This window comes from Monosiga brevicollis, genomic scaffold, assembly GCF_000002865.3.
Source record: "Monosiga brevicollis MX1 MONBRscaffold_16 genomic scaffold, whole genome shotgun sequence".
NCBI lineage: Eukaryota > Choanoflagellata > Craspedida > Salpingoecidae > Monosiga > Monosiga brevicollis.
Window position 1 is genome coordinate 192,617 of NW_001865053.1, and position 21,471 is coordinate 214,087.

Consider the following 21,471-nt stretch of genomic DNA (forward strand, 5'->3'; position numbering starts at 1 on the left):
ATCGGCGCTCCACCCAAGTGTGACGATTTTGATGTATGTGTGTGGCGTTTTTGTAATGTTTATATGCTTTATTAAACACCTATGTGTGAGCTAGCTTGTTTATGGGTGTGAGCCTCTTCTGTTGTCCGTTGGAACTTTTCAAAGCAGTGAGAATTTGAATTTTCGCGCCAACCGCGCGCTGACAAAGAAGGAGAGCAGGATCCACGAAACCAGTGACGATATGGAAACGATACCAGCGGAATCGCGTGATGCGCTTGATTGCTCAAGAGTTCAAGAGACTCGACCCGAGACGGATGGAAACTGCAGAGAAGCTGTTGAAGACCAGAAGCAGCAAGCTGATAAACTACAGCAGAAAGCAGAGACAGACCGACTTTTCGATTCCATCGCAGAGAGACTGAGCGGTGCCGTTGGAGCACACGGGGTGTGTGTCGCCACGAGGACACTTGATCCTTTTTAATTTTATTTTATTTTGGGCTGTCAAGTTGTTGTGACCGTTGCGTTTGCGCCTCACCGCTCCCCCCGTCTTCGTGGCGTCGCACGCCGAGTGTAGTTGCGGCTTGCTTGATTGGTCGCCGAGGTCGCGCGGGGTGTCAGGGATCGGTGATTTGTAGGCTGTCAACGTGAACTGCCGGCCGGTGCCTTGACATCGGCTTGCCCGGTCACGATCGGGTGGTGAACAAACCGCGTGTCACGCGTGTTGACACGTCGACAGCCCGTGCGCCATCTGCCGTTGTCCGTGTTTTTTTTTTTTTTACGAGTCCAAGCGTGTGCCTACACGTGACAGCGGGTCTGCGCGTCAACGCACGCCCCGCTGCAGCATTTCTTCTCCTTTTTTTTTTCTTCTTTTCTGGGCTTCCCTGCTTTGCGTGTTGGACGCCGGCCGGCTCGGAGCTAAAACGGCGCCATGGAGATGCAGCAGTCGGATGACCTTTATTGGGGTCCCGTCACCTCGACCATTGATTGGTATGTGAACCCAACGCTATGTTTTCCTCCTGCCTGCTGGTTGTGGGGGCTGTGCGGTCCGATAGCCGCGGTGTCGGATCTCTACCTGCGGTGCCCGCTCATGCCACGTACTCTGCTGGGATCTAGGTGCGAGGAAAACTACGTCGTCTCCCCGTACATTGCCGAGTTCTGGAACACGGTGTCCAATTTATGGATCATGGTGCCATCGCTGCTGGGTGCCTGGCATGTTCTGCAGCTGGGTCTAGAGAAGCGATATCTGTTTGCATTTCTCAGCCTCGCCATGGTCGGGCTCGGGAGCTGGCTCTTCCACATGACCCTCCGGTGGGAGAACCAGCTCTTGGACGAGCTGCCCATGGTCTACTCGGCCAGCGTCATGATCTTTGGCATTGTGGACTATCGCTGGAGCCACCCCGACAAGCGGGCCTATTTGATTGGTGCGCTGGCGTTCTATGCCTTTGCCGTCACCGTCGTGTACCTCTACAACAAGGAAGCCATGTTCCACGAGACGGCGTACGGCCTCATGGTCGTGTATCTGGTGGTGCTGGGCTACTCGAGACAAAAGAGCTCGGAATGTGCCGATCACAAGTACATGTTTTGGTTTGCCGTCGTGCTCATGGGTGGGGCCTACATCCTCTGGAACATTGACAACGCTGTCTGCCCTGACCTCAAGCACCTTCGTCTGCAAGCCGGCTTCTTCTCCCCGCTCTTTCAGCTGCATGCTTGGTGGCACTTTGGCGTTGGCTTGGCTTCCTACCTACACGTTCTTCTCTCGGCCAGCTGTCGCCTCGATCACCTAGGCTATGAGCCCTCTTTTGTTTATTCTCCGTGGTTGCTTTTCATGCCCACCTTCAGCACACGCCGCGTCAAAAAGGCCTTTTAAGCTGTCATAGTGCTCACCCCTCTGCCCTTTGCAAAATTCTGTCGTGCGCAACGGACCAAATGGCCAATGCAAATATGCAAAAAGGCGCCGTTCCGGGGCACCGTAGCCTTGCCGCGAAATCCTGGGATCTCTTTCCACGGTTTGCGTTGCGCTTGTTGTTCGCGTTGACTGCTTTCGTGTTGATTTAGTGTGTCTCTCGTCTGGCGGTGCTTCGTTTGAACTCGTTCTGTGCGCTCTCTTGTCTCTTGTTGTCTGATCTGTGTAGACCTGCGCACCTTTGGTGCTTCTTTGTGGTTACTCCGATGTGTCAATGTGTCTTCCTGCGGGCGCCCCACCCCAGATACTCAAGGCGGGACCCCGGTGGTCCCTTCCAGTGTCTGCATTGGGCAGGGGCTTTCAGGATGAGAGTTTTAGTTTTCTCTTCTTTTCCCGAATCATCTTGCTCGTGTGACCAAGTCTTTTGATTTTCTTCATGTGTGTGCCCATAGCCTCGGCCTGCCTTGCCGATTCCCCTTTCCCTTTGCGTGTCGCTTGACGTTTGTGCGAGTTTTTGTGATTTTCTGAAGCAGCCGGTGTCTGCCGTGGCCCTAGCAATCGAATCACAGGTTTCTAGAGGAAGGCATTCAACCTCGCCCCGTCTGCCATCCAGCCAATGCGCCAGCAGGAGCCACCAGCCCCGAAGAAACTATTTTATCTGACAATTGGGCTTGGACTTGCACGTGACACAAACCCCACTCTCTCTCTCTCTTCTCTTGGAGGTGTTTCCAATGGATTTCAAAGAGGCAAAGGGCATGTGAATGCATTAGAAGAGAAAAATGAGGCCAGAACAATTCACATTTTTCAGTCTACCTTCACTGAACTCTCACGATGCTGCGTGTGAACGCTTCTCGCGCGGTACGTCGGTCCATGTCACTGACACGGGAAGGGAGGGGGCTGCCCCCCTTGGTTTGGGCAAATGGCAGCCGGGAGGTAGCAGTGGGAAGAAGGCAATGGGAAATTGAAGGTATCGGGCAGTTTTTTTTTTTTTTTTTTTTGGTTGTAATTTCTCGGTTCGGTTCGGTTCGGGGAGTGTTTGTCGCTTAATGTGGTGCATGCCTCACTTGAACCTGGGATGGTGGCGGAATGTGTCTTCTAGGCCCTCGTGGGCGTGCGGGCCTTTGGCACCAGCCGTGTCGCTGCGGCTTCGGTATGTGTTTTGCTCGACGCTTACCATTGAATTTGCTCATGGTTTTTATGGGCCATACCAGCGGCATTCATTGGCGACTGACCCCTCCTTGATTGCTTCCTTGACGATGCTTCCGTTGCTCGCAGGTGCCCATGAGCCGCTTCGACGATGCGCCCATGCCTTACGACACGATGCGCAAGCGCCTCGACATCGTTCGTGGTCGTCTCAACCGCCCCCTCACCCTTTCGGAGAAGGTGCTCTACTCTCACTTGGATGAGCCCGAGACCCAGGTAAGCGGAACGGTTTGAATTTTGCTCTCGTTGCCATTTTGTTCTCGCACCAACCGTTCTTGCATTTGGTGCTCGCTCCTGTTTGCCTCGGCCTGGCCTGACTTGAACACTCTCTTGCTACCTTTTTTTTGCCTCCGCCAGGACATTGAGCGTGGTGTGTCGTACCTGAAGCTTCGCCCCGACCGCGTGGTACGTTCTCCACCGTCAGGCCCCGCACCAGCGCTCACCCAACAGCATTTTCCTTGCGCTTGGCCCTGCATCTGTGCCTGCTTCACAAATCATGCGTCCTCACCCCTTGTACACGCGTTTTTGCACCGTGCAGGCCATGCAAGATGCCACCGCTCAGATGGCCATGCTGCAGTTTATCAGCTCTGGCCTGCCCCAGGTTGCTGTCCCCTCCACCATCCACTGCGATCACTTGATTGAGGCCAAGGATGGCTCTGCCACCGATTTGGCCGTCGCCAAGGACCGCAACGCCGAGGTCTACAATTTCCTGGCCACTGCCGGTGCCAAGTATGGCGTTGGCTTCTGGAAGCCGGGATCGGGTATCATCCACCAGATCATCCTTGAAAACTACGCCTTCCCCGGTGTCCTCCTCATTGGTACCGACTCCCACACCCCCAACGGTGGTGGTCTCGGTGGTCTCTGCATTGGTGTCGGTGGTGCTGATGCCGTCGATGTGATGGCCGATGTCCCCTGGGAGCTCAAGTGCCCCAAGGTCATTGGTGTCAAGCTGACTGGCAAGATGTCTGGCTGGACCTCCCCCAAGGACGTTATCCTCAAGGTCGCTGGTATCACCACCGTCGCGGGTGGCACTGGTCACATTGTCGAGTACTTTGGCCCCGGCGTCGAGACCATGTCCTGCACTGGTATGGGTACCATCTGCAACATGGGTGCTGAGATTGGTGCCACCACCTCCGTCTTCCCCTTCAACGAGCGCATGGCCAAGTACCTCGAGTCCACTGGCCGTGCCGCCATTGCTGACCTGGCCCGCGACAACGCCGACATCCTCACCCCTGATGAGGGCTGCCAATACGACCAGGTGATTGAGATTGACCTCGACACCCTCGAGCCTCACATCAACGGTCCCTTCACCCCCGATGCCGCCCACCCCATCAGCGCCTTTGCCCAGGCTGCCAAGGACAACAACTGGCCCATGGATCTCAGCGTTGGCCTCATTGGTTCTTGCACCAACTCCTCGTACGAGGACATGAGCCGCGCCACCAGCATTGCCCAGCAGGCCCTCGACCACGGTGTCAAGGCCAAGTCTGCCTTCACCATCACCCCCGGTTCGGAGCAGATTCGCGCTACCATCACCCGTGACGGTCAGGCCGATACCCTCACCAAGATTGGTGGCCTCGTCCTCGCCAACGCCTGCGGTCCCTGCATCGGCCAGTGGGATCGCCAGGACGTCCCCAAGGGTACCCCCAACTCCATCATCACCTCATACAACCGCAACTTCACTTCCCGTAACGACGGTAACCCCCAGACCCACGCCTTTGTCGCCTCCCCCGACATTGTCACTGCCATGGTTCTCGCCGGCCGCCTCGACTTCAACCCCCTGACCGACTCCCTCACCGGTGCCAACGGCGAGGAGTTCAAGCTGGAGCCTCCCTCGGGTGATGAGCTCCCCTCCCGTGGCTTTGACGCCGGTGAGGACACCTACCAGGCTCCTCCCTCGGACCGCTCTGGTGTCAGCGTCGACGTCGATCCCTCCTCGGACCGCCTGCAGCTCCTTGAGCCCTTCACCAAGTGGGATGGCAAGGACATTGAAGACATGGAGGTTCTGATCAAGGTCAAGGGCAAGTGCACCACCGACCACATCTCCATGGCTGGCCCCTGGCTCAAGTACCGCGGTCACCTCGACAACATTAGCAACAACATGCTGATTGGCGCCATCAACTCTGCCAACGGCGAGGCCAACAATGTCAAGAACATGATTGATGGATCTTTCGGTGGTGTCCCCGATGTTGCTCGCGTCTACAAGGCCAACAACAAGCCCTGGTGCGTCATCGGTGAGGCCAACTACGGTGAGGGCTCCAGCCGTGAGCACGCCGCCCTTGAGCCCCGCCACCTCGGCGCCCGCGCCATCATTGTCAAGTCGTTTGCCCGTATCCACGAGACCAACCTTAAGAAGCAGGGTACGTCCTTTAGCTTTGCCCGTGTTCTTTTTGTCTCTTTGCTGGTGCATGGTGCCTTCTGCTCTGCTGCGTATTTGCTTGTTCTCCAATCTTGTTGGGATTCCATCTCTATCTCATGCTTCGAACTTGTGATTAGGTCTGCTCCCTCTGACCTTCGCCAACGAGAGCGACTACGATCTGATCGCCCCCGAGGGTGCCAAGGTCTCGATCGTCGGCCTCACCGACTTCACCCCTGGTGTTCCTCTCACCGCTGTGATCAAGAACCCCGATGGCAGCCAGCACGAGATCAAGCTGAACCACACCTTCAACGAGGGCCAGATTGCCTGGTTCAAGGCTGGCTCTGCCCTCAACCGCATGAAGGAGCTCTCCAACTAAAGGCCTCCTTGGCAGCCTCGCTGCGTTTGCTGCGTTGCAAGTGTGCTTCTGCCTTTGCTTCTGCTTTTTCCGTTTTCTCAACCTTTTTTTTTTTTTTTTTTTCGGCATTTGCAGTCATGTTTATTGCTTATGCAACCGTTTCGAGCAGGGCGGGATTGTTTGTTGGAGTGTGCCGTTCCGAGGCCGTGCCATGCTTTGCGTCTCCGCCAGGACTTTTGGTGTTTTTCTGTGCCGTGCTCTCACTCTTCAAAGGATTTCCCCCTCCCTCGCCTCGTTTGCGTTCAATTTCCTGGCTCGCCGGGCCGGCCAAGACACGGAACTGGTGCTCAATTTCACCTCAATCGATTTTGCCTTGCTCACGATGCTTTTGTGCTGTCGCACGCGCACACCACTCTTTTGACAAACACGTTGATCGCATCGCTCGGAAGCTTTTGCCGCATTACAGGGTGGCCATCGACTCAAAAGTCATGCCGGTGGTTGCGGTTTGGGTCACAGTTGTAGCGTTACTGGCATGACAAAGCCGTGGTGAGTAGTCCGTGTGGCGTCCATGACATCGTACGCCACCACAAAGCTGTTGTTGCTCGTGGGCATGATGGAGGTGTAGCAAGTCGTGAATCTGTCAGAGCCGGTTGCGTTCACGGCAGCTGGCAGAGGCAAAGCAGGGTAGCCTACGACACCCAACGGTCAGTCAAAATACATTGATTGGCGTACATAAAAATGCGCCCGTCATAGGCTGTTGGCCCACCTTGGTTGTGATAGTAGCTGATATCATATTCGTCAAAGGCGGCACCTTGACCATCCCAGCTGATCCACACCTTGGGTCCCTGATTACCGGCGTTCTTGTGGCGGCCACCTGACAAGACAAGAGCGCCCGCACCTTGGGCCATAAACATGGCTCGAGGGCGTGCGCTGCCCACGCCTGAAAGCTCTTCCAGCCGGCTCCAAGTGCGCCCTGTGGAGCAAATGAGCATGCTGGACAAGCTTAGTTTGAAGAGTTTCGCGCCGATTATTGACAGCATAGCCAAAACAACGCAAGCATGAGGGTGGAGACGACTAGCCTTGGTCCACGCTGATGGTGCGGTAGTAGTTGAGGAATGGGTGCGTAATGGGTCCATCTCCGGCATCGAGGCGCACGATCATGACCAGCGTGCCATTGCTTGTCAGCACCAAATCGTGTTCATTGGGTCTATCAAAACCATGCATCGTATTGGCACAGTCAGCATGCTCGATTCGGCACTTGAGCCAAGCACAGTAAAACACATGCATACCCTTCCTCTGAAAAGCTGTAGTCACTGGCATTAGCCACCACACCAAGGTATTGCCAAGCAAAGCCACCATCTAAGGTATTGGTGCAGCATGGGGTCTGTGAGCGCATGCACTAGACAAGCGTAGCCGGCAGATGGCCCGTAGGCACTAGGAAGAACTGCAAGTAAGAGGAAATCACTTGAACGGCCGTTCTCGTACCCGTTGACTTGTAGATGACGATGCTCGTGGCTTCTGGTGACCTTGGATTACCACCCCAAGCCACGATGGCCGTTTGCAGCTGGCGGGATCCCAGCGGCACGTGTGTGAAGGCCGGTGATGAATGACGGCAGCACAAGCGGGGCTTACCATGGTGCCCGACGGCAGGGTTGCAGAGGCAGTTCCTCCAAAGCGAAAAGGGCAGGCAAACTTATGACACGACACAGGGATCGGCAGACCCTGAAAGTCGATGGATCTGTTAATCTGGCTGCTTTGCCAAGATGAACTTGACGCATCGCCACTGTAAGTCTGTAGTGGTGGGTTTGAACAACGCCGTGGGCAACCGCCAATCAGCGATCAAGAGAGCAAGAAGCAGCAAAAGAGGAACGAGAATTAAGTGAGGAGCAGCAGAAGGGGATGGGTCAAGAGGAAAGGCCTGTTTGAAACGGCGGGTGGGCGGGTGGCTGCTGGACCCACCACGTAGGAGGTGGCCGAGAAGTCTGTAAAGCTGCCATTGGGGCGATTGCGGGCCACATTGCCCAGGTTGTGGGCGAGTGCAATATCGCCCGTGACCTGTGTGGCATTACGAACTACAACGTCAAAGGTATCCATGGTTGAGTTGACATAGGTGTGCCCGCCATCCGATGTCACCGCGACCACATGCCCCAGGTCGTAACCAAAGCGGTCAAAGCTGAGCTGCACGTTGTGAGACATGCCCCAAGACGTCGGTCCCAGCAGCTGAGGCCTTCCAAACCGCAGCTGGGCACCCGTGACCCAATGGCACAGCATGGCAAGACACAGGAGCGACCCACTCCATCCCAATCCGCAACGCAGTGGTGTTTTCCGCCGCCGCTCCTGATCCCAGCCCTTCAGATCCGCCATATCAACTGTTTCTCGCGCGCGTTTTTTCTCTTTCGCGAACAAAACAAAAAAAATACACCACAACAAGAACAATATATGCAATAACTGAGATATTTTATGCAAATACCTCTTATTCATCTTGCTTTATATGTGTAGCTATCTGCAATATCTAGGATATATACTTCACTTTTGCTTCTTGTGTTGTGTATTGTCAGCGCGAGTTTTTGAGGACAGCGATTTGGGCGCGATCATGGTCATGGGCACAGCGCACGGATGGCACAGGCACGGTTTCAGTCAAACAGACAGGTATACGGTCATGCAGGTACACACGTTCCATAAGTGGAAAAAGGATAATATTGGGACCGGGTTTTATCGAGGTGCTTTCTCTTTCAAGGGGAAAGCGCATCCAGGCTTGGGTGACAGGTGAACAACCACAGGCTGATGTTCAGATATATTCCATGACGCACGCCCATGCAATGATCCACGTCAATTGACACGCGCACCCTGTTGACAAGACTACTATGCATACATTAGACACCGGTCTCGCCAGTGGTCAGCTTTGCTGAGTGAGGGCACGTGAGCGCGTGCTCTCTCCACCAATCAATAAGACGGTCGCAGCGTCGCAGCAGAGTAAAACAATGCAACCTCATGCTGGAGCCGAACAGGATGTGAAAACTCTGCTTCAAAAGTCCTCAGAGACTCGGGCAGGGGCTAGCTGGTTGCTGGTTGCACCCAGCAAAAAGACGTTCAAATGATGGCAAGGCTGGCGAAAATGAAAACGACAACGCTCAAACATCAACAAGCAACCAACGCAAAACATTCATTTTCTGCCAGCTTCTGCACAAGTGAACTAGTCGCAAGGAAGAGGAAGGGAAGCGGAAGGAGTAGGTGATATCACCCAAGGTTAAGGGTGTCGTTGTGGGTATGGGTGAATCAAAGCCGCACAGGTTTCTCTTGACGCGCTCGGGCTCATGGTCCGGCATGGACGCTGGGCGCCTCGTCCGTCATACTGGCCATGGCCGGGGGAGCAGTCTGCGCGGCCAGTGTTCTGTAGTGGTCGAGTTGTGCGCGGACCTCACGGAGCTCAGCTTCGAGCCTTGCCTTTTGACGAAGTGCTTCAGCACAATCCGAGGCCATGGAGCTAAAACGGTCCACAAACTCGTCGGGGACTAGGGGAGGAATGTTGTGGCGCATGCGAAGGGTTTGCAAACGCTCCGTGTGATCCACCACGCGGCCAAGTACAACGTTCGGAGACATGAAGGGCAGGCCGGCTTGGAGGGCGAGCATGCGCTGCTGTTCCTGTCGATCTTGTTCGTCATGTTCATCGCCCTCATCCACGTCCACGTCCACGTCTTCGACTTCATCATCGGAATTGGCATGCATTGTTTCCATTCCTTCTTGGGTGACAGAGCCATTTTGTGGCGTTCCATTGCCTGGCATCAAGGTGCCCGGGTGATGAAAATGCATTTGTGGAGAGATCAATGTTTGCGGGTTTGGAACCGGGACCAGCAATTCACCCCCAGGACTTGTTGTTGCACCAAAGGGGATGGGGTGACCGGCAGCTATGCTGGTGGGCAGAGCCGGGTAGGCAAGACCGGTCGTGCTGTCATGCAGGCTGGGAATCATTTCAGGGTCATTGGTTTTGTCCCCGCGATACCGTTGTCGGGCCTGTGGTGTGATGGTGCGCCAAATCGGATCCCCCCCGGGAGCCAACGTGCGAGGCAGAAAGTCGTCAACTGTGTAAGCACGATACAGACCACCTAGCAAAAACGAAGCGACACAGTCAAACCAGCAGAACAGAGTAAGATGGGCCGCGATGTGTCAATGAAAGGGAGCGCGCGCACGCGCGCGCGTGTGTGTGCAAATGTGAGCCGTGGGCTGTGCGTCAGCCCTCGCGATACTCGCGTATTGTGGGCGTGCGCACATACAGACACCCAATGGGACAGCGAGACTGACAACCCGACCACGCCCGGCTTCCCTGATCTGATACCAGCGGATATGACTCACCATCCTCACGAGGCTTGATGTGCTCGGGACAGAAGTAAAATTGGGCCTTGTGCGTTACGACGCGACCTGTATCGTTGACATTCTCTGGATAGCCTCCCACACGGACCCAAATATCGGCGTAGCGCTGCATGGCTTTCTGGTTTTTGGGTCGCTTGACTTTCCGCATGTTGACCATGCGGCGGCGGCAAAAGGAAAGATCACATCGATGCTTGGTGGAAGGATCGTGGTTGGATTCACTTCGCACGTTGGACGGGGTGCCCATGGGCGTGACCGATTGAAATTCGGGCGGGGGCTCATGGTGTTGAGGGTGGTGCTGATGGGGATGATGCGGTGGCGGATGATGCTGATGGTGTTGATGCGGGTGATGTGGGTGATGTGGGTGTTGATGCTGTGAATGGGCATGCGGGTGCGGGTCCGAGTGGGGGTGCGAATGCGGATGGTGCGGGTGCACCACCTGCGGTGGAGGCATCTCCATGGGGGATATGGCGTCCACCGAGGGCAAGGGTGGTTCCCCCGCCCCCGGATCGGTCGACTCGTGGCTCGCCATGATGGGAGCGTCGACCCCGTCAACCAAAACAAGTGCGATATCAACCCAAGCTCGTGCTTTGAACAAATGCACAATCCCACAGCTTCTTGAAAGTCATGCAGATAGGCGGTCGCCTCTCCGTGAGAGCAAGGCTTCAAAGTCCGAACCAGACCCCGAACTGAACGGAGTGCTCACGCTGCCGTCTCGCAAGAGAAATTGAAAAAAAAAAAAACGGTGCACCGAACAGCGATCAAATATCTGACAATCTTGCTCCCTTTTGCCAACTACTGAAACCATATTTTTCACCCCAAACTGATACCCATTCTAGCAAATTGTCCGAAAAGAATAAGTCACCGATATAAAACCAGAGAGTGTGTGTGTGAGAGAGAGATCAGAGAGAGACAAGGAGACAGACGCAAATGGGCAGACGGGCAGCGAGTCAGACAAACAGAGACGGAGAGTGTGAGAGAGGCAGCGACCAGAGAGACAAGGACAAAGACAGACAAAGAACACACCATACACACACAGAAGTTTTGAGAGAAAAAAATTTCAGAGAGAGAGAGAGAGAGAGAGAGCAAAAAGCAGTGTGACCGTTTTTTTTTTTTTTCTTTTTTGGGTCGCGGACAAAGATCTCACACGCCTCTCTCTCTCTCTCACACATTTATTTTTGCGGTTTCGATCCATTGGCGGGGTACAAGGGGCTGGTGGAGACGATGCAGGAAAAGGGGGGGGTATAAGGAAGACTGGCACGATGGCAAGTCACACCATGCCTGCGCTGTGGGAGGCGGATGCCTCGCGCGGTTCAACACCGGCGCCGTCCCAGGTCAGTTGGTGGATGAGAGGTCCATCGAGGCTTTGATGCGCCTGAACCAACCCCTGACGGGCGCTCATTGCTTTCGTGTGATCATGTGTGTGTAGCCTCCTACGGACGAAGACTACCAGCAAGTATTGGAATACGCGTTGATGACTCCGCGCAGTAGCTCGCGCAGTACACGCGGCCCGATCCGTGGGCCACACTCGGCACCACGACAACCTACCGCGGCCCCAGCACCTCAAACAGTCGCCCCAGCTCGCGAATCGTTTGGTATGCCCGCAAACCCAGTTTTGGGGATGGAGGTGACATACAGTCCCCCGGACGGTCCCGCATCGCGGCGCGCCCACGATGGTCGGCGCCGCTCCAGTGTTGCGGATATGATTCGTGACCTCACACAAGAAAATTGGGATGCGCAAGCCACGAGTGACGGTGTTCCAGACGCCAACACCACCAGTGACAACGCCATGTTTGATCATGCTACCAACCACCCCGATGGCCAAGATGTCTTTGATCAATCCCTCATTGAGGAAGAGGGCAGCGAGGCGGATCAAGAGGGCAGCGAAGCCTATGACAATGAGGAGGAGATGGAGAGCCATGTCACGGCAGAGCAGGCTGCCCCTCGCCAGCCATCGGGTCCGTCAAATGACTTCTGGCGTGTGCCAGAGCACGGCACAGCATCCACCAATATGCGTTCAGCCACGCGAGCGTATCAGCAGGGCAGCTCGGCCCGCTCCTCTGCCACGGTCACCGTGCCCGCTCGTGCCCATGCGTCGCGTTTGGAACAAGAGCTGCCGCCCGTCACCTTTGCGTCAGCCGACATTGCCCACAACATGGACACCATGTGTGCTTCCGTCAAGCAGATGGTCCTGGTTTGTACACGTCTCTTCCAGCCCGGGAAAGGGGGGGCTTCGCCTTTTGTCCTTGACCGACCGCCCCTGACCACCAAGTTTTGCCCAACGCCTCGTTAGAACGAAGTGAACCGTGCCCGGGAGCAGCTGCAGTCTCAATTTGCTGCTCGTGAACAGGCAAGCAATGTCATGCCCTTGTTCTGCGCGTGCAGGTCGTTGAATTCTCACCTTCCCGGGCTCGTCGTTTTCTCCTTTCTACCTACGTCCTGCCACATTAGCTTCTGCGAGCAGATTTTGAGGCCCGCCTCCGTGAGCAAGAGGGCGAGGTGCGTGTGCTCGTCAAACTATGCCCACGCTTGACCACTCTTTCAGGCGGCCCTTGCTTGTTCCCGACCCCCGGCATCTTGCCTGGCTTTTTCCTCACGCTGGTCCACTTGGCCGCCAACCTGTGTGCAGCTTGGATCATTGCAGCAATTCTCGCAGACCTACAACGAGAACATGCAAGGCAAGGAAGCGGTCATTGAAAGTCTGACTCAAGCTCTTGAGAAGGAGCAGGAACGCCGCAGCTTGCAACACAACATGGTTCAATGGAAACTTCAGCTCAGGTTGGTGCGGTGTCGGCTGCAAAGCCTACTCTCGAGGTCCTCGTTCACCCTGACAACACCACGAATCTTTTAGCGAGCGCAAGCGAGAGCACTTTACATCCGTCCTGGCCCGGCGCCATCACGCACGCACCGAGATGATCAAGGTCAGCTGCAGGCCACCGATCGCCTCAAGGAATAAGGCTTGCGCCGGCTTGCCTTGACTCATGGCTCGACCCTGTCTGCCGCGTGCTTGTTCAGGCATTTCGGGGTTGGCGAAGCGTCATCGAAAACAAGTACCGCGACCGCATCGATCGCGCCTGCCAAGCGCGCGCAGAAGAAGTGTGCATGCAGCTGCGCCAACATTACGAGGCTCGTCTGCACGAGGTCTGTTGGCGTTGAGCTGGTTTTTTACTGACTTATCGCGAGCTCGCACCTTGTCGACATCCTAAAGCCTCGAGCCCCTGGCTCCTTTGTATCATGAACCGATCCTACGGCTGTCTAGCCCGTCTCTCAGCTCTTTTTTGTTTGCAGCGGCGGGTGGAGCTGGAAGCCTTGCATCAAGAGCTTCAAGTGGCCGAAATGCGCAATGCCGCCTTTCAACAGGACGTCAAGAAAGCCTTTATGCGCGGTTGGTGAATTCTGACCTTGGCTTGACCGTGTCAATCGTCGTTTTCGGCATCTTGATGCACGGCTGACCCGTTGCGATCTCGCCTTAGGTGTTTCTGCGCTGAACATGGAGGCGCTTGGTGCCTTGCATGGTTCGGGCGAGGGCAATGACGCGTCAGCCCGTGCTCCATCCTACCCCGAGCGGGAAGAAGAGGCTTGGTTTCACGAGGCCCCGTCCCCTGTCACGCGAGCACCCGCACCCCCTGCGCCGGGTCCGGTTGCCGTACCTGCGGCGGCATCCAGGTGCGTTGGAGCATAGATCCATGTCCATCAAGCCCGGAGGCCACTGGTGTTATATTTGGTGGTACCCTGTCTCATGTGGTACGGTTGACTGGCTGCTGCGCAGGCCCCGTCAGGCAGCCGCGTCGGGTGGCAACAAGCATGTGGTGTGTAGCCCGTTGGTTCGCATGGTGTGCACATCGCGCCCCAATTCATTGACCTTGCTGTCTTGCGCCGCAACAGATTGTGCAACGTCACGCCAAACCCGTCAAGTATGTGGCGTAGAGATTGCAGACGTGAGCACCGGCCTCGCGTGCCATCTTTCATTGAATTATTGAAGCTGGTCGCCATTGTGCAATTCAGCTTGGCGTTTGCCAGCACTGTCGTGGCAATTCGTCTCCGGCATTGTGTTATTTCAGGGGGCTGGGGCTTGACCAACGCCACCTGCCAACTCGAACACCTTGTTTGCCACTGCGTATGCCAATTTATCTGCGTTTTCCTATCGCCACGGCAAGCCGCGTTGGGGACAAGAGAAGTCGAGAAGAATTTGAGGGCAAGGCTGTGGGACACATGCCAGGAAGCACACAATTTATCGTACCCGTGTGTCAGCCTCGGCGTAGACGCGCACCACATCCTCCGTGCCCGACGGACTAAATCGCGGATTGATTGAAACACACAAGCCCGAGAATGGTCAGCTGCATGATCCGTCCAGCTAGAAAGGTGGAGATAAGAGTGGGATTTATGCAAGACAAACCGAACAAAGGAGCGGCCCTGGGGGGTCTGCTCAACAAGCTCGTTGATGGCATCCTGCAGGCCAGCAGGGGTGACACAAATGCGTTCTAGAGGACACAGAACGGAGCGTGGCACAATAAGGAGGCGGCTCATCGGCTCTTAAAAGGCGTTCTCAAGCCCAATGAACATGCGGTCCAACTCATCCACGCACCAGCATCGGTTGTTGTAATGACGGTGCGATCCGCCACCTTCACTTTGAGCTGGCGATTGGGCAGGTCGTTGTACATGGCTGCCCACTGCTCCGTAGACATGCCCTTGAGCGCCAAGATGGCCTCAACCATCAGGAGATCCGAGATGGCATCCCCCACAGTCTACCCGACAAAACGGCCCGAGTTTGATGTGAGAATGGCATGCACGGTCTGCCAAATTAGCCGGACAACCGAGCTGACCTGGTTGATGAGTTGCACAAAGTCACCCAACATGGCGCCGGCCTGGCGGGCACTGTCCGTGGCGTACTCGGCCTTTTCCAAAGTCTTGAGGGCTTTGTCATTGAACAGCACCTGAAGCAAACAGTGGCCGGGTTTATTTCGACATTGCAAGGGGTCCACACATGGCGTGAGTAACCCAAGTTTGGACTTTTAGTGTGTTTCATTGCCTTTGTTAGAGAACAGGAAAGCAGCCAATGGAGACATACCGTGCCATGTCCATTGGCCTCGAAATACACACCAACACCAAAGTCCAGAGCCTTGTGATGCAAATGCTTGACACCTACCGTTGACCCACAGCGATTGAGCTGAACCATTGTTTGCCAATGGGGTATTAACTAAGACTAGGCCAGTGTCACGTGGCGGCCCTCGCACAGCATATTGACACCGACCTGTTTTGGCAAAAGCCACGGGCACCTTGGCTTCGTTCTGCAAGAAGTTTGAGGAGCCACCGTTGGCATACGCAGTCTGCACAACACCCAGGTCCAAACTGAGCCCAGCTGCAGCGGCGAGCTCGTTGAGATAGCCGGCCGCTAGACTGGCGATGCGATCGCCGTCCTGCCCCGGTCATTAGAAACCGACGTGAGATGCTCAAAACCAGGGCCACTGTCACAACCGCATGGCCACACTTTTGAACAGCACACACCAAGAGGCAGAATTGACCGGCCCGCTGAAAGTAGTAGACGAGGCGATCGGCGTCACCATCAAAAGAAGCGCAGCGCTCATCCCCCTCAAAGGTCATGTTGCTTGGAGCCCCCTGCTGCACTTTGACGTAGTCGGCCCCGCACTAGAAGGTACCACATGTGATCTGGCTATCAGGATATGTCGCACACCCGACAACAGCAAAGGCCTCTCGGGAACGCAGCTGCCAACCTTCTCGTTGAGTGGTCCCTCGCCTTGATTGCACAGCTCTGCCTGCAAGAGGACAAATGCCGACAAAAGGCAAAAAAAATAAGCCTGCATTTGGTCAAAAAAAAAAAGTTGTAGGCTACTGGCACTGCTCCGCCAGTCTAATGTGGCTCTTGTGTGCGCGTGTTTACTGAGGAGTGAAGATTTGTCGGGGTGAGCGAGAAGCAAGCCTACCTCGAAAACACCAGCCAGCAAGGGCAGCAGAGCGGCAAATTTGGGTGCACCGACACCATTGGCACAATCCACCTAGAATGAACATATTTTGAGGCGTTGCGCTTTTGGTACAAGTGAAATGCGTTTGGCGAGTGGCTCGGAAGCGGACCTTGAGCTTGATGGGCAACGAGACGTTGGCATGGGCCAGCAGTCGCTTGAAAGCGGCAGCATGCTTGGCGTAGTAGCCTGCCTCTGTCGGCTCGCCAAAGCTGGAATCATTGTGGGCACTGCATCCAAGATGACAAGGCTGGGATGAGCGCAAGGAAGGCCAGGTACCGCATCGATCGGGCGTTGTTTGCTGCTGGTGCGAGCCACATACCGAACAAGGTAATGCAGTTGGGGCGTAGTCAGGTTGCCAAAGTCCTCGCAATGGGCTCCAACCGCCCTGCAAGCCACCAAATTCAAACCGCGTTGCATGATCCAAGGAGATAAGCGCAATCAAGCGAGTTTCTCGAAGCGTCGAGGCAGCTTTTCTGATTCAAGAGGGGGGGCGGGTGGGGACGTACAAGCAGCCGTCTTTGACGGCTTGAACAAGAGCAGGGCTGCTCTTGCGAGTGTCACTGCCCACCATGACCTTGGCCTGCTGAGTCATATCCACGCCTTCGCGTTCAGCGATGGACTTTGCAAATCAAGGGGTGGTGGTGCACGAGCACAAAGAGTTTAGGTATACGAAAAAAAAAGACGTGATGGCGCCATCTGGCCGAGCGTGTGTGACCACGGTGCTGGCCAGGCACAGCGTCGTTGGTGCACGAAAAAGAGTTCAAATGTGCTTTACCTTCAGAGTGGCTTCCACCTGCTCATCAGCACAGTTGGCGAGCTCAACGGCATGAGCTTCCCAGGAGGCTTGCAGCATCTCGCCCATCGGATCCACCTGCGGCGTGCTGATGTGAGCGGGGACTGCTAAAGCACGGCATCAAGGCGACGGAAAGATCCACTAACAAGTTTGGCACCGTTATCTCCCTCGGGGTTGTGCGAAGCTGTAATCATGACACCAATCCATCCTGCGCAATGGACAGGGGTGAGTGGCTGCGAGCCTTTTCGTGAGCAAAAGCTCGAGCACACAAATACGCACGGCTCTCTTGGGCGCGGGATCGCAAAGCCGCAAGGGCACCCAGGCGAAACATGACGGGGTCCAGGATGTCCGCCGATGTTCGAAAGCCCGCGGTGCCATAAGTGTAGGTCAAACCCAGCGAAGGGTGCGCGTTCAAGCCGGCCTGCATCTTGCTGATTGAGCCTGCGCCGTCCACGATGCAAGCATTTTTCGACAAACACATTGCATGGCATTGCAAGTCACATTGGCAGAGTGAGTTGATGAAACACATGCTGTGTTTGAAAACAGATGCGTTTGAGAAACCCCACGGCAACAGGAAGCACCGAGGCCAACAGCACGCCGCCAAACCACTCATCCGCCCACTGACCCTGATTGTGCCAGAAAAAAAAAAAAAAAAAAAATCCGAAATGCGAAAACAGCAGTCGAACGCAGTGAAAACACCAGTCTCTCATCAAAGGCGCTACCATTTGAAACGGCTGATTGTTATTCGTTTGGAACAGGTGTTGAGAACACCTTGACAGTGGTTCACTGAATGCGTGCCAATGTGCCGATCGCTACAATAACCCCAAAATATGCTACACAAACCCCTAATATAATCTGCAAAAAGACGACTGGATTTACAAGGTGTTTGTTCATAATAACTACATTAATGTGAAATATACCTGCAAAAAGTCTGTTTAGAACAACGTTTCCCCTCTCTCTGTCTCTGCGTTTTCTTTTCAAAGAAGGTGAGAGAGACAGACGAGAGAGAGAGAGACAGAGACAGACAGACACACACACACACACAGAAGCTTTTGATGTGTCAGTCGCTCGCTCCGGCCGTTTTGGCAGCGCCGCCATGTTCTTCTCTGCCTCCCTCTCCCTCTGCCTCTCTGCCTCGCTGTGTCGAGGGTTGTTTGGACTGCATTTGTATCTGGGATAAAGGGGGGGAGTGTCACTGGGCTTGAGGGCAATGCATTTCTTTTTTTTTTTTCTTCTGGCTTGTGCGTTGTTTTGGATCAACTCACTGAATGGCGGGCCGACGCCAAGAGTTGCCATCGGCACCCATGTTGGCCGCGGTTGTCTGGCGCACCAACCGTGCCTTTTCTGCCCAGTATCTGATCCCTGGCCACACGCGCCTGGCACGGACGTAGTCTCATTCTTGGTTTCATTTTCGCCCCGCAACTCGCAGATTGCCGTGTGTGGGCGTCATCTGATACTCTTGGCGGAAGCAACGAGCACCACTGGTTGTTGTCGACACCAGCTCGGCGCGCAGCAGCTGGGTCCCTTGTCTTTCGTTTGGCACTTGCCCGGACTGAATTTGCGGCATCCCCAAGCGGGATCAAACACCTACCATCATGAGCTTTATGGCCAAGGTCAATCAGCTCAAAAACAAGGCGTAAGACCTGCCATCATGCTGCCAGCTCAAACTCTCAGCTTCTTTTCCCACGGCCAGTTCAACTCACCGACGTCCTTCTTTTGTGGAAATCGATTGACGTCCTTGCCGTTTCGAATGCTTCTAGCGTGGATGTGGCCATGAACTACACCCCAATCGAGGTCAAAGTTCGTGAAGCCACCAACCCGGACGAAGCCTGGGGTCCCCACGGCACGCTCATGAGCGAGATTGCTCAGGTATACATCCCGCTCGCCCTGCTTGCTTGCCTCTACCAACCCCAAGTCCCTTGCTGAGTCACACCGCAGCTCGCGCTTGGGCATTCTGAACCCATGCCATCTCATCCAAGACGTGCTGCACAGGCGACTTACTCCTATGAAGAGTACCCTGAAGCCATGAACATGCTCTGGAAGCGCATTCTGAAGGACCGCGAGGGCAGAAACTGGCGCCGAATTTATAAGGTACAGGGCCTGCCGACACACCTTTTCTGATTGGCCCCGCCTCTCCCTCATATCTCGCGCATTTGAAACCCCTATCCCTTCTTACCACACGCTGCCCCCAACTCTACTTGCACCAGGGCCTGCTGGTTTTGGCACACCTGATCCGAAACGGCAGCAGCCGTGTCATTGATAGTGCCCGCGACCATGTCTATGACCTGCGTCAGCTCGAGCGCTTTGAATTTCTAGATAAGATGGGCAAGGACCAGGGCATCAATGTCCGCCAAAAGTCCAAGGACCTTTGCGATCTGCTCGCAGATGACGAGCGTCTCCGAGCTGAACGTCGAACTGCCAAGACCAACCGCAAGCGCTACAAGGGCGTTGCCAATCCCAACTTCCGAGGCTACGATGATGATGATTATCACACGGGCGGCTTTGGCGGCGGCCAAGGCGGCCGCAGCCGCTATAAAGACGACGATGCCGACTCAACCGACTCTACTATCCGACACTCCACACAAACTCGCAGTCGGTTCCGTGATGATGACGAGGACGATGATTCATACGTCGGACCAAGGTTCGCAGACCAAACGATCCCTCGCTTCAATCCGTGTTGGTTGCTCACCTCTTTGCTCATGATCGTCTTTGTACGCTCGTTTCAGTCAACATTCCAGCTCCCGCCGCCGCGATGCCGAGGATGGTGCTGACGATGATTTTGCGACGCTGCGCAAAACTGAGGACAAGCCAGCGTCGCAAGCCGACAACGGTGGCCTGATTGACCTCCTGGGCGGTGCTTCTACATCTGCTGCCCCGGCCTCATCTCAAGCGGCCAACTTTGCCAACTTCAACCCGCGTGCCGGCGGCGATGACGGTAAGGCTTGGTTCGCTAAAGGGACGGCTACTTAAGGAACGAAAAGAGTTGACTGAAATGAAACAAGAGCGTAAACCTCCTCTAACACCCACATGCATATTCCGCCGCTTAGATTTCGGGGCGTTTGCCGGTGCCGACAGCGGATCTGCCAAGGCTGGCAATACTGACGACTTTGCTGAGTTTGCTTCGTGCGTTTATTTCTCGATGCCCCACCTACCAGTGATCTAGCATCCTGGTAGCATCTGCTTATTTAACCTTTTCCTACCGTTGTGCATGTCTTAGGGCCTCCACCTCCTCAGCGGCCCCCGCCGGCTTTGATCTGCTGGGTGCCTCTTCACCCAGTGCCCCAACCTCAGCGCCTGCCAATTCCTCCGCAGACCTCTTTGGTGCATTTGGCTCGGCACCCCCCGCTTCCGCTCCGGCTGCTGTCAACAATGATCCATTTGCAATGATGATGGGTGGCTCAGCCCCTGCTGCCCCCGTTACGTCGTCGGGCTCGGGTGACCTGCTTGCTCCGGTTCGTAAGATTTGCCCGCGCTCGCGACATTTGTGAATGTTTGCGACGATGCGCCTGCATCAAGTGTTGGACAATAGTCTTACCAGACTTTTTTTCCTTTTCTTATGGTGTCGCTTCTCAGATGCAATCATCCTCAAGCGCCAGCCAGCCCCCAGCTTCTTCAGCTGCGCCCAAAAAGGCAGCTGGCCCCACCGTCATCGCTGGTGTGACGTTTGATTTGGACAACCTCACAATGGACTCCAAGAAGCAAGCGCAACAGAGTCGTGCCGCTGCCGCTAGCAACACGAGCGTCTTCGACATGGGGGGCGGTAATGCGGCAGCCAGCACCATGAGTTCTGGCTATGGCGCGCAGCAAATGGGTCAACGAGGCGGCATGCAGCAGCAGCCCATGATGATGGGTGGCATGCAGCAACCCATGATGATGGGTGGTATGCAGCAGCAACAGCCCATGATGATGGGCGGCATGATGGGCGGCATGCAGCAGCAACCCATGGCGGGCATGGGTGGCATGGGCATGATGCCACAGCACCAGCAGCAACAACAGATGATGGGCATGGGCATGAACTACGGTGGTCAAAACATGTACAACGGCGCCGCCCAAGGTTCTGTCTTCCGATAAGTGCTTTGCCCTGACCTTGGACACTTGTGGTCACTTTAGCTGGGTTCTAGCCATGTGCAGTCTCCTTTTGCTGTCTAGTTTTGGACCGAGGTTTGCCGGGTCGCATTCAATCTGCGACTCCTGCATGTGCTGTTCTTTTGTGCTTGATGCTCTCTTTTGTTTCTAACACCCTCGGCTTTTTTTTTTTCTTTGCCTTGTCTTTCTTCTTCTTGTTTTGCTCTTCTGGTTTGAGAGGTTGTTGGACTTGTCGCTTTTTGCTCATTGTTGTTTGGCGATTGCTTGAACAAAGCCAAATTGCATGAGTCATCGATTGTTTACTTGGCATCTCTATTCCTAATTCTCTGGACACGGTCGAGCTCTGTGCCCAGCAAAGCAGTGGCCGCTCCCTGTATTATGTTGGAGGGGGTCTTTTTTTAATGGTTACAAAAGATAAAAGGTTTTGCTGCAGAAAGTACCAAAATTGTTTGC

The 21,471-nt window shown here is 55.1% G+C and overlaps 7 protein-coding genes across 7 annotated transcripts; 4 read left to right on the plus strand and 3 right to left on the minus strand.

Moving 5' to 3' along the window:
- Positions 1-481: 481 nt before the first annotated feature.
- MONBRDRAFT_37733 (uncharacterized protein) lies at positions 482-1,843 on the plus strand (the record flags this gene model as incomplete). Its single annotated transcript, XM_001747228.1, has 2 exons — positions 482-963; positions 1,090-1,843. The coding sequence occupies exons 1-2, from the start codon at positions 905-907 to the stop codon at positions 1,841-1,843; spliced, it is 813 nt and encodes a 270-aa protein (XP_001747280.1). The 5' UTR covers positions 482-904.
- An 852-nt stretch (positions 1,844-2,695) lies between these two features.
- Positions 2,696-6,173, plus strand: MONBRDRAFT_37734 (uncharacterized protein). Its single transcript, XM_001747229.1, has 6 exons — positions 2,696-2,737; positions 2,979-3,029; positions 3,155-3,298; positions 3,440-3,487; positions 3,621-5,439; positions 5,576-6,173. The coding sequence occupies exons 1-6, from the start codon at positions 2,711-2,713 to the stop codon at positions 5,812-5,814; spliced, it is 2,328 nt and encodes a 775-aa protein (XP_001747281.1). The 5' UTR covers positions 2,696-2,710; the 3' UTR covers positions 5,815-6,173.
- Positions 6,174-6,867: 694 nt separating this feature from the next.
- On the minus strand, positions 6,868-8,064 carry MONBRDRAFT_26857 (uncharacterized protein; the record flags this gene model as incomplete). The annotated part of the gene is made up of 5 exons (XM_001747334.1): positions 6,868-7,000; positions 7,083-7,152; positions 7,279-7,357; positions 7,426-7,584; positions 7,753-8,064. 5 exons carry the CDS (start codon positions 8,062-8,064, stop codon positions 6,868-6,870), a joined length of 753 nt encoding a protein of 250 aa, XP_001747386.1.
- A 1,041-nt stretch (positions 8,065-9,105) lies between these two features.
- Positions 9,106-10,690, minus strand: MONBRDRAFT_9576 (uncharacterized protein; the record flags this gene model as incomplete). The annotated part of the gene is made up of 2 exons (XM_001747335.1): positions 9,106-9,896; positions 10,144-10,690. The coding sequence occupies 2 exons, from the start codon at positions 10,688-10,690 to the stop codon at positions 9,106-9,108; spliced, it is 1,338 nt and encodes a 445-aa protein (XP_001747387.1).
- A 659-nt stretch (positions 10,691-11,349) lies between these two features.
- MONBRDRAFT_37735 (uncharacterized protein) lies at positions 11,350-13,551 on the plus strand (the record flags this gene model as incomplete). Its single annotated transcript, XM_001747230.1, has 6 exons — positions 11,350-11,492; positions 11,588-12,352; positions 12,803-12,936; positions 13,010-13,079; positions 13,174-13,299; positions 13,447-13,551. The coding sequence occupies exons 1-6, from the start codon at positions 11,421-11,423 to the stop codon at positions 13,549-13,551; spliced, it is 1,272 nt and encodes a 423-aa protein (XP_001747282.1). The 5' UTR covers positions 11,350-11,420.
- Positions 13,491-18,030, minus strand: MONBRDRAFT_33106 (uncharacterized protein; the record flags this gene model as incomplete). Its single annotated transcript, XM_001747336.1, has 19 exons — positions 13,491-13,543; positions 13,632-13,824; positions 13,928-13,967; positions 14,044-14,299; positions 14,399-14,450; positions 14,555-14,639; positions 14,744-14,903; positions 14,982-15,092; positions 15,227-15,300; positions 15,410-15,575; positions 15,664-15,804; positions 15,891-15,932; positions 16,101-16,172; positions 16,249-16,366; positions 16,459-16,524; positions 16,646-16,758; positions 16,915-17,036; positions 17,212-17,373; positions 17,853-18,030. 16 exons carry the CDS (start codon positions 18,028-18,030, stop codon positions 14,216-14,218), a joined length of 1,746 nt encoding a protein of 581 aa, XP_001747388.1. The 3' UTR covers positions 13,491-13,543; positions 13,632-13,824; positions 13,928-13,967; positions 14,044-14,215.
- Positions 18,031-18,527: 497 nt separating this feature from the next.
- On the plus strand, positions 18,528-21,319 carry MONBRDRAFT_33107 (uncharacterized protein; the record flags this gene model as incomplete). Its single annotated transcript, XM_001747231.1, has 8 exons — positions 18,528-18,568; positions 18,693-18,801; positions 18,925-19,023; positions 19,140-19,573; positions 19,659-19,867; positions 19,980-20,055; positions 20,150-20,384; positions 20,506-21,319. The coding sequence occupies 8 exons, from the start codon at positions 18,528-18,530 to the stop codon at positions 21,001-21,003; spliced, it is 1,701 nt and encodes a 566-aa protein (XP_001747283.1). The 3' UTR covers positions 21,004-21,319.
- Between the last annotated feature and the right edge of the window lie 152 nt (positions 21,320-21,471).

What these genes read in the sequence shown, in the direction of transcription:
- MONBRDRAFT_37734 (XM_001747229.1), top strand. Translation starts at nt 2,711, where the DNA reads ATGCTGCGTGTGAACGCTTCTCGCGCG. An exon ending in GCCGTGTCGCTGCGGCTTCG is followed by an intron (nt 3,030 to 3,154) that starts GTATGTGTTTTG and finishes CGTTGCTCGCAG; the next exon opens with GTGCCCATGAGCCGCTTCGA. An exon ending in TGGATGAGCCCGAGACCCAG is followed by an intron (nt 3,299 to 3,439) that starts GTAAGCGGAACG and finishes TGCCTCCGCCAG; the next exon opens with GACATTGAGCGTGGTGTGTC.